The sequence below is a fragment of the Lacerta agilis genome, chromosome Z (assembly GCF_009819535.1).
Source record: "Lacerta agilis isolate rLacAgi1 chromosome Z, rLacAgi1.pri, whole genome shotgun sequence".
Lineage (NCBI taxonomy): Eukaryota > Metazoa > Chordata > Lepidosauria > Squamata > Lacertidae > Lacerta > Lacerta agilis.
The window spans coordinates 43,607,949-43,618,008 of record NC_046331.1 but is presented as its reverse complement, the minus strand read 5'-3'; the positions used below and the strand labels follow the sequence as shown (position 1 = coordinate 43,618,008).

Sequence of the window (10,060 nt, the reverse complement as noted above, 5' to 3'; positions counted from 1 at the left end):
ACAGTGTTGACTGGATCACCTCTATGCGCTTGTTGAAACTATCAAAGAACTCTAAAAGGTTAGTGAGAGTGGTCTGCTTCAGCGCAGTGGTTCTTCTATGTGCTTTGTGATTCTATCTTTAATAATGCATACCACCAGTTTCCCAGAGCAGATGCTAAATTGACCACTTCTCTCAGGTGCGGAAGCTGATCTTAAAGACAAGTTACAAAGTTTTGTTAGAAGCTCACTCAGCAAATTTACATCTGAATTCTTAAATAACTCTTGCGTGAATGCCATCTGGACCCAGTGATTTGTCAATTTTAAATTTGTCCATAAGGGTGCATTTTACACTGTGGAGACAGGTGCAAAGAGTTCATTCAGCTTCTCTAAAATCTCCTTTTCCTCCTTCAGCACTCTTTTCACTCCCGTGCCATCCGAAGGTTCAACCACCTCTCTAGCTGGTCTCCTGCTACTAATGTGTCTAAATAATGTTGTGGGTCTTTATTTTTAGCCATATGCTCCTTGAAATCTTTCTTTGCACCCCTTATTGTCTGTCTCCATTTCCTTTTGCGAAATCCCACATTCCTTTTGTTCTCTCTTGGGCAAGATGTCCATTCTCTGAAGGAAGTCTTCTTACCTCTAATAGCTTCCTTGACTCTGTTCTAGCCGAGATTCTGATATAGTGGTTTCAGGCAGGACCAGAGCACAGCGGCACTCTCCTCACTTGGGATCCTAGCAACTGGTATTCAGAGGCATACCACCTATGATGGTAGAGGGAGAACATATAGCTGTTGTGGCAAACAGCCACTGGTAGCCTTATTCTCCATGGACTTATCTGATCTTGTCTAAAACCATCCAATTTGGTGGCCATCACTACCTCTTGTTTGTGGGCCCTGGTGCATCAAAACCACCACAACCCCTTCACATTCATTCTGGGGGTGGGTGAGGATAATTTGTTTCAAATTTCCCTCCGCAATCAGTTTAAAATCTATTGGTTTTAATTACAGCAGCCTGGCTCTGTCCTGGTTCAAGTGGAGCCCATCTTTTTTGCACAGGCCCATTTCATCTGAACACATTGCCCAGTAACTTAACAAATCCTAACCTCTCCCCAGATGCCACCACCTCATCCATGCATTGAGATCTGCATCTCTGTGCCTGTCTAACAGGTCACTGTACATGTGACATTCTGTGCAAAATACCTCCCACGCCCCTGTTGATTTCCCACCTGCATATCTGTTTCTGTAGCTTATTGGGTTGATTTACCTGCAAGCCTGCGATTTGTTAGGACACTTTGAGGAAGAACTGCCCTCACATCTTTGCCTTGCTGCTGCACATAATTAGCTGCTTAACTCACTTGTTACCTTGACGCTTTGTTGCTATACCTTTACTGTTTTGGTTATATGCTTGCGTTTTCACCTTAAAAATGCGATCTTTTTGACAAAAAACAAACAAAAAAACCCTGAAGCCTTAACACTGAGCTTCATCTAAGCCTCTCTTCTTCTTTTATTCTAATCCGTCTCTCCCACTAGCTAGGGCCAAACTGTGTGGAATGATCTATTAGTGGGCTATTTACAAAATGCTTTCAAAACAGCCTCACACTGCACTTTGTAGTCCTGGCAATCGTGCTTGAAAGCACAGCAACACCTGAACCTCTTTGAACCTCTGGTTTTCTTGGAAATTCAAGGAGCAATGCTGGGAGGGAGAAGCAGCTTCCCCTGCACTTCTGTGACCTCCCATAGCCCTTCAGCCAATATGTGGGTGGGAGTGCACCATAGACCAGCAAAGGAACAACCAGGAGCTCGTTTTAACCTCCTGATTGTTCCTTTGAAGCCCCAAAGGAAGGCTCCCTACCCGTGGCTCAGCACCTCCTCTCACAGCTATGTTGCTTAGATGAAGGATCCAACCCTGGGGCAACAGTTATATAGGTCCAGCCAGCCCCCCAGTAGGCTTCTCGGGGCACCTGGGCAGGTTGGGCTGGCAAAGCAGTAGTGTGGTCTCCGGCCATTGCAGGGGTTGTTCTGCTTGACCAGCCCAGCCTGTTTGGACTACGCTTCTGCCATCCTGAGTAGAATTGGCCTGCCCTTTCCACTCAGTAGGCGGAGGGAGCTGGGGGCATACTCCTTGGGGGGGGGGGATGTGGTGTTTGTTAATCTGAAAGGTTGCTCACCACCCAACCTGGAACCTATAAATTACCATTGCTTATTTATCTCGTTCCGTTCCGTTTTTCTCAAAGCAGACATCGCATGGCCACCTGTCATGTATGATCTAGCTGAGATCCCTGCATTGCAGGGGGTTGGAGCAGATGACCCTCAGGGGTCCCTTACAACTCTTACGATTAACAATTTAGAAAAATTATAGAAGCATCAATAAAAACATCAACGATAAAAACACAAGCCATTTAAAGTCCAATGTGGTTGCACACTAGGATACGGGCCTCCACGCTTGTTGAAAAAAGGAAAGTCTTCAGTAGGGTGCAAAAAAGACAATAGAGGGGGCCTGGTGCCTGTCTGATATGAAGCAGCTGGGAGACCCAAAGGTTAGGTGCTACTAAGCTAAAGTCCCAATAATTTCATTGTAGCGCATGGACCTCCTGTTAGGTTGGCATCGCTGCAATGTATAATGATTGGGGATATAATCAGCAAGAGTGCATCTTAGGCTGTGTTCACATGGCAGCTTACCCTGTTTTACTTATTTCCCCCTAACAGTTAATATCTGCATTGTATTTGAACTGCCACACGATGTCAAAGCGAGTTCTATAAATATGCTGGAATATAGCGCATGTTTAGTGACTGATGTCACCCCCAACGAGGCCGTGGCTATTGAACTCCTGTGTGTCCTCTTCTTCTTCCTCGCAGAACCATTGGCACCAGAGGAGCTGCAGCACCTGCCAAAAGGGAGAGGTCATTGGGGGCACACCAAGGACTCTGAAGACGAACCCGCTGGCTGCCACCTGCCTTGCTCTGCCTCGTTTCAGGACGGCGCACCCCCCACCCCCTCTCAGAAGACCTTCCCTCTCTGCCATGGGGGTTCTGTGAGCCCCAAGTATCTGCTTGAGGCCTGGCTTCCAGTGCTGCCCTCCCCAGACCATGTGGTGGTCACTCCTCCGAGGCCCACCGCTCCTTTCCCCCTTTCTGCAAGTGACCGAAGTTGCCACCGGCTGGGAGGCCCGCCTGGCACTGTGGATCCTCAGCTTCGCTTCGGCCGTGGTGCAGATGGAGAGCCAGGCGTACTCTCCCACTGTCAACACGCACTATGGGAAGCTGCGGGGCGTGCGGGTGCCCCTGCCCAGCGAGATCCTGGGGCCCGTGGACCAGTACCTGGGGGTCCCCTACGCGGCGCCCCCCATTGGGGAGAAGCGGTTCATGCCCCCCGAGCCACCCCCCTCCTGGTCGGGGATCCGCAACGCCACGCACTTCTCCCCGGTGTGCCCACAGAACATCCACACGGCCGTCCCCGAGATCATGCTGCCCATCTGGTTCACCTCGAACCTGGACATTGTGGCCACTTACATCCAGGACCCCAATGAGGACTGCCTGTACCTCAACATCTACATCCCCACCGAGGATGGTGAGTCCCCAGCGGGGTTGCCTCCAGGAGATGCGGCGGCTCTCTGTTTCTCGGTGGTTGGTCTCATGCGGTTGCAGCATGCCAGCGTTGACCCCCTTCCCTTCCTGCTCCTCCCTCCCCGGCCGTCCAACGCATGTCTGTCTGTTTGTGGAGATGCTTCTCTCTGCCCACGCTGCTTGCATTGTGCCCTCCTCCTGGCTGACATTTTTTCTCCCAGTCCCCCCCCCCTCTCTCTTTCTGCCGCGTACACTCTTTTCTCTCTGTGTCATACGTGCTGTGCCTCTGCCCATCATGCCCCTCTCCTGCCATGGCATCCTCATCCTCATCACGGCCTCCTCTCTTGTGTTGCAACAACAACAACAAAACAAAAACAAAGAAAACTCTCTGGCTGACTGCAGATCTTCATGGCGAGTGGCTGGTTCCCGGGCACCCAGGTTCGGCCAGGTTCGGCCCTGAGTTTGGTTTGGGGTTGTCCTTCCCTCCTTCCTGAACTCTCTCTCTCTCTCTCTCTATCTCTCCGACACACACTCCCCCCACCTTTTCTGAGGTTTCATGTGCTGTTATTCTACAGAGGGCAGGGATCAGGGACTATCTCTCTTTTTCTCCCTCTCTTCCCTTTCCTACTTTCTCTCTCTCTCTTTCTCTCTCTTTCTCTTTCTTGCTGGGACAGCATTGCTTCTGAAACTCCCCAGAAACCAAGGCTGAGTTGCAGGGCTTCCCTCTCTCTCTGGTGCCACTGTTAGTGACAAGGACTTGCATGGGGGGGGGGGGTGCAAGGGGACCTGGCCCTTTGTGGTGAGGCTGGGTGCCCTTCTCCTTTAACTGTTCCTTTCCAGGGGGTTCTCCTTCTTCGAACCGTAAGTAGCACAGCATGGAAAGGACCTTTTTTCAGCCTCACCACAAGGGGAGGGGAAGCCCAGCCATAGAGATGTTGGGAAAGGCAGGGCGGGAGGGCTTTTGTCTGTACAGAGCAGCACTGGGGAGGGCTGGTGACCCCTTCCCCCCCCCCCCGGGGTGAGGTGGCAGCTTCCTGCTTAGCGTGCCCTCCCCTCTCCCCCCCCCCAGCTCACTTTTTCTTGGCTCCAGAGTTTTTCTCCCAGAGCAGCAGCAACCCCCAACCTGAATTTCCCCCTCTCCTTTCTCCTGCGGTCAGTATCAAGGGTGGGGGAGGGAAGGCTGCGGGTGGAGGGGGGACAGGGTGCGGGTGGTGGGGGACCGGTGGGGTTACAATGAGGCTGGATTGCATGCCTGCGCCGTCCGCTGGAGCCTCCTGTTATTTTGTAGTCTTTTATTCATTTTACAGTAAAACGGATTTCCAAGGAATGCGCCCGAAAACCCAACAAGAAAATATGTAGGAAAGGAGGTAGGTAGCGAGCCGGGGGGGCGGGGCTGGCCAGAGGGGCACAGAGAGAGGCAAGAGAGAGGGAGTGAGCGCGAGGGGGCGCCTGGCCTGCCCCATGCCACAGCAGCGTTCCCCCCCTCCTCATTCTCTGGGAGGGAGGGGGAGGGCCCTCCTCCGGAGCTCACAGGGGAGGGGATCTGTCTGTTTTTCTGTCCGTCCACCTTATATTGGGAGGGAGCGGCTCCCCCTTGGAACACCCCACTCTCTCCCTTTGCCATTCCCACTCTGATCAGGGTTGGTCTTCCTAGTGATGCAAAGCTGCCCTGTAGGTGTGGGCTGCCTGTCATTCGGGGAGGGGAGGGGCCTTCAGATGTGGGGGTTCCCTTTGCCCTCCCCACTGGCAGAGCTGTGAGAAGCACCCAACAGGATCCGTCTCTGGAAAAACCGTGCTGTTTCTTCTCCAGCAGCAGACCAGGGATGTCACGCCTGGGGGTGGGTGGGCAGCGTAGCAGCAATGCGGAGAGGGGGCAGGGGTCTGCCTGAAATTTGGCCAGACAAAATGGAGTCTGTCCCTCTCCACTAGCATCCCCCTCCCCTCCCCCCAGGCCCCAAGCTTTGTATGTTGGGTGTGCGGCTGGGGGGACGTGACTGGTTCTGGTTGCCATAGGAACCGCCTTGTTGCGTGTGCCATCTCTGTCCTGGCATTGCATCCTGTGTAGAGCTGCTGCCCCCCCCCCCCCGTTTCTTTGGTGGGCTGCGCTGCCAAACACACCTGGGCACCCAGCCGCAACCCCCTCCCTGCCTTTCCTCTCTTTCACGCGCTCCCCCAGGGGACCCTCCTCTCAACACGCCTCACTTTGGGGGTGAGTGGGTTTCCTCCTTATCTCCCCTCCTTCCTGTCGTGGCAGAGATGGGTAAGGCAGCGTGTGCATCTCCTCTGAGAGGTTGGGGTCCTGACCTGAGCCACGGTGAGCTTGGCCTTCTCTTCCTCAGCTGGTACTTTTATGAGGCAAGCTGCCTTTGCTCTCATTCCTCACCCTGCCCTGGTCCTCTTCGGGCTCTTCACTTTGCTTCGCCAGCTTCTGCCTGCCCCGGCTATTCAGACAGCATCTCTCTGGGCACCAGGGCTGCTTCTCAAGGGGCCAGCACTTGCACATTGTCATGGCCACTTCAAAGCTCTGGCCCACCTCCTGAAGCTCCTTGGCTGGGCCTGTTAGCTCCAGGTGTGCAGAAGCAGGCAAGGGAAGGCTGGCTGGTAGGGAGGGGAGATCCAGCTCTGCCTGGAGAGGCTCCAAGCACTGGCCCTCAGAGTGATCTTTGGTCTTCCAAGCACTTGCCAAATCGGCATAGATCCACAAAGCCCCAGAATGGCCTGCACACCCTGTTCCCTTCTTCCTTGGCAAGCGTTTGGCCCAGCTTTAGCAATGGAGCGGCAGCTTCCAGATGGATAATGCGACAGTAAAAATATTTCTATTATTCCTCAACCGAGCCCCCGGGGTGTCAATGTGGAAGTCCCACAGCTAATGAAGTCCCCCTGGAAATGTCCTCTGCTCATATCCTTCTATGCATGGCAAGAGACCTAAAGCACTTGGGGTGGGGGAAGAGGGGGAAACCACTTGGGAGGTTGTCAAAGTCCCCCAAACTGCATGTAAGTGCACTTCGTTTTTGTTGCAGCGCAATGAACTTGCATGGTGCATCACAAAGGATAGGAGAATAGGTCACTTTCCCCAAGGAGGATGAGATTGTAATGTTCAGCAAAGGATGGACATAACGTTATATCGGGGTTACATTTGAAGCACTATGATAGCACTTTCAATAGTTATGGCTTTCCCCAAAGAATCCTGAGAACTGTAATTTCCTAAGGGTGCTGAGAGTTGTTGAGAGACCCCTTGCAGAGCTACGGTTCCCAGCACCTTCAGCAAACCACAGTTCCTGGGGTTCTTGGGGGAAGCCAGGGCTGTTAAAGTTGTGCTTTAAATGTACACTGTGGATGTGAGAGTCTGTGTACTCAGCCTAGGAAGGGAACAATGAGATAGTGCTTGAAGACTTTGCAGAAAAGGTGGGTTTTAAGGCAAGATTTGAAGGAAAAGATGGAGGAGGGAGCAGGTTGCCATCCTCAAAGTTTGCCAAGCTTAGGAAACAAACTTTGCAGAAGAACAAGACCTGGCTCCTTTGGGATCCTTGAGTCTACTTGAAATATCCAGTACAGCTGTGTCAGTGGAAATACTCCACTGATTTCCCCAAGGGGGTTGATCCCAGATGGGCCCAGCCAGGTTCCCAAGTCACCTGCACCTGGTGAAATTGGAGGCATAGCCACAAATACTGAGACCCCATTGAAGAAAGGTGTGCCAGCCCTTTGGTACAGCTTCCAGTGTGCCCCTGTGCAGGTGTGTCCTCTGTCTCAAGCTGGGCAAGCATTACCATATTTGCTCAAAAACTCACTGGAATGAGCTTGTAAGAGCTGTTTGACAGTTGCACCAACTCCCTTGGAAGCCAGTGGTCTCTCCTTCATTGGAGGTTTTTAAACAGCGGTTGGGGTGGCCATCTGTCAAGGATTCGTTGATTCCTCCATTGCAGGAGGCTGGATGAGATAACCCTTGAGGCCCCTTCCAACTCTACAGTTCTTTGGTTCTGTGATTATAGGTCTGTTGAGAGGAAGTCCAATGAGAGAAAGAGATGGGGGTTGCTCATCTGCAGAAATGTTAACTTTTCTGTTGACTAATGCTGAAGTAGAAATTGCATTGGAGGTTTTGGTGCTACAAGGGCAGAAACTTGACTCTGAAGCTAGCAGCTGGAAATGTTGGTGTTATCCATGAGGCCATGTCCCTTGACTGCCACTTTGGAGTCTATGTCCTTCTCTGTTTTACAGGAATAATGTGGCCCTGGGCAGCAGCTTGTGGGAGGGGTGTTTTTGATCAGGACTGCAATGCAGGGAGAAAGTGTTAAACCCTTCATTCCACTGGCAGCAGCCTTTACTGTTCTTCAAGATGAGATCTTGCATTTCTCTTGCCTCTTGTTTGCAAGCCTTTGGTTAAAGCAGGCTGCATGCGTCCCTTGCTGTTAGTCCTTACATCCTGGCTACTCTGCAAAAGTTAACTTGAAACAACAACCTTCAAATCATTTAAGAGATATGCAAATCTTGCGTATCAGTCTGCAAACTGGAATGAATCCTGATTCTGTGCCATTTTGATTAATTGCTTAGTTTTTGCTCCTGTGTGGTGAGATTTCAAGTTGAGGGCCTCGCCATTGTGCACCATTCACAAACAAAGGAACCAAGACGGTCATTTCAAGTAGTATAGCCTTGCACACTTCCATTCAAACACAAACACTCATGCTTCTGATTGTAAGTGAAGAGATCTGTTATGTTCTAATGACTGGGATCATTTTTACTTGTTCCTCACCCACCTTGGGTGTGGGGGAGGGAGGCTGCATTCTCCACTTCAGAGAAAGGAACTCACCTAGCCAATGAAGGCAACGAGGTGCCCACGGCTCTGGGGTGGCACCATTCCCCCCTCCCGCCCTCTTTCAGGACTGGGCTGGCAAGCACATAGGAGGGTGAGTGCCCTCTGCTGCAAACATGCACCTGTGCACACAGAGGCAGCTCAGGGCAGTGGGGTAATGAGCCATTCCTGAGGCCCCAGTCTGGAGCACAACAGGGAGGCATGTCCTTTACAACTCTTGACTGCATTTGCAAATAAAAGGGCAGTTTCTCTGGGCCACGCTTTGTTGCTGAAGATGCCATGGGAAGTTTTGGCCGAGGCCCCTGGTTTTTGTCTACCCTCCTTCACCCTTGCATGCCTGTCTCCTCTGCCTGGTACAGCCGAAGCTTCCTCTCCCATCTCTGCCTGGCTCTCCAGGGTGGCAGCAGCAGCAGCCCCAGCCCATCAGCAGAGACTGGTCCCCCGGTGTGTGAGTGTGCCTTTCTCTTTCTGCTGCCAGCAGCGGGCCTTGGGAATGATGCAGTGCATTGTCTAGGCCTTCTGGGGTCCCCAAAGGCTGCCATGTCCTGTATGCAGCAAGCAGAGATGCGGGGAGAGGAGTGGTGGTGGGAACAAGGTGCTACCACCTCCCGTGGATTCCTCTGTCACCAAAATTCCGCTCCTTTTGAGGGGAGAGGGGGGTGACAATAGGAGGGGAAACGAATAGATGTTGTGCCCAGCCCCGGCAGGATGGAGGTCCCTATAGGAGTGAGTGGAAGGCAGGAGGGACTCTGGTGCTCCTTGATGGGAAATGCAGTCTCTTTCTGCCTTGGTTTCCATGGCAACAGAACAGGCCTGGAATCTGAGCTGTGGCTGCAGACAGGGGAGCTTTGTTCAGTCCAGGCAAGGCTTTGTTCTGTCCCCAGCCTATCTCCTGCCCCCCAGCGTTGCAGGGTCTTTCTTACCTCCCTGCCTCACACTTTTCTGCACAGATTCCCTTGCGCGGTGGTGCAAGTGTTTCAGGTTGCCAACAGCTTTGGCCAGGATGGGGGTGGGCATTGGGAGCCCATTTGTGTTGCAGCTGACCAGAGAGAGATAGTGGTGCCCAGGGCCACTAGTTTTAACTGTAGCCCCTTTTTCTGCCACTTGCCTGCAGCCTTGAAAATCAGAATGGTTTGTTGCAAAGTGTGTAGGCAGGTGATCCCCTCAGACCAGGGAAGTGTGGCTCAGTCACAGTGACACCTGTGCAGAGTAGAAATGGAGGGGATAAATTCAGTTTGATTCGCAATGTAAAGCAAACCTGTGTACTTCATACTTCCCAAGACACTGCAAACCAAAGCACTGCTATCCTCCAAAGTTTGTGCTTTTCCAAATATTGAAACGCAGTTCTCCAGCCAAAAGGTGCACAAGGAAGCAGAAACTAAGGGGAAGTCTGCATTAAAATCTCTTTATTTCTGGAAATTACATGCAGAGATGTGTTGCATTGGGGGAAACTGCTAGCACAAAAAATTTACATTGGGATAAATGAGGACTTCTTTCCCAAAGATTTTTGCAAACTGATGTGGAAATACCAATGCACTGAACATTGCAAAAATGAAAACTTGGAAAAACAAATTGACAAAAGTCACTCATTGCTTCTGTGACGTGGGGCTAGGTGACTGGGGTTGTTGGCCTGCACTCTTGTGTGGGTGGTTAAGGTCAGGGTTTGCTGTCTTCCAGAGGCAGTGGTGAGGAGCAGCATAATGGGTCCTGC

At 51.9% G+C, this 10,060-nt stretch overlaps 1 protein-coding gene across 12 annotated transcripts in view; it reads left to right on the top strand.

Annotated features, from left to right (window-relative positions):
• The first annotated feature begins 2,930 nt into the window (after window positions 1-2,930).
• NLGN3 (neuroligin 3) overlaps window positions 2,931-10,060 on the top strand; it is a 31,064-nt gene continuing 23,934 nt past the window's right edge. For 5 of the 12 annotated variants that reach the window (XM_033138053.1, XM_033138051.1, XM_033138047.1 and 2 more), the window contains exons 1-2: window positions 2,931-3,546; window positions 4,850-4,909. In XM_033138053.1, coding sequence (XP_032993944.1) covers window positions 3,066-3,546; window positions 4,850-4,909 — 541 coding nt within the window. In that variant the 5' untranslated portion in view covers window positions 2,931-3,065. Of the gene's footprint in view, window positions 3,547-3,962; window positions 3,981-4,849; window positions 4,910-10,060 lie in introns of those variants that run through there. The other 7 variants (XM_033138054.1, XM_033138052.1, XM_033138048.1 and 4 more) reach the window with 3 other exon arrangements.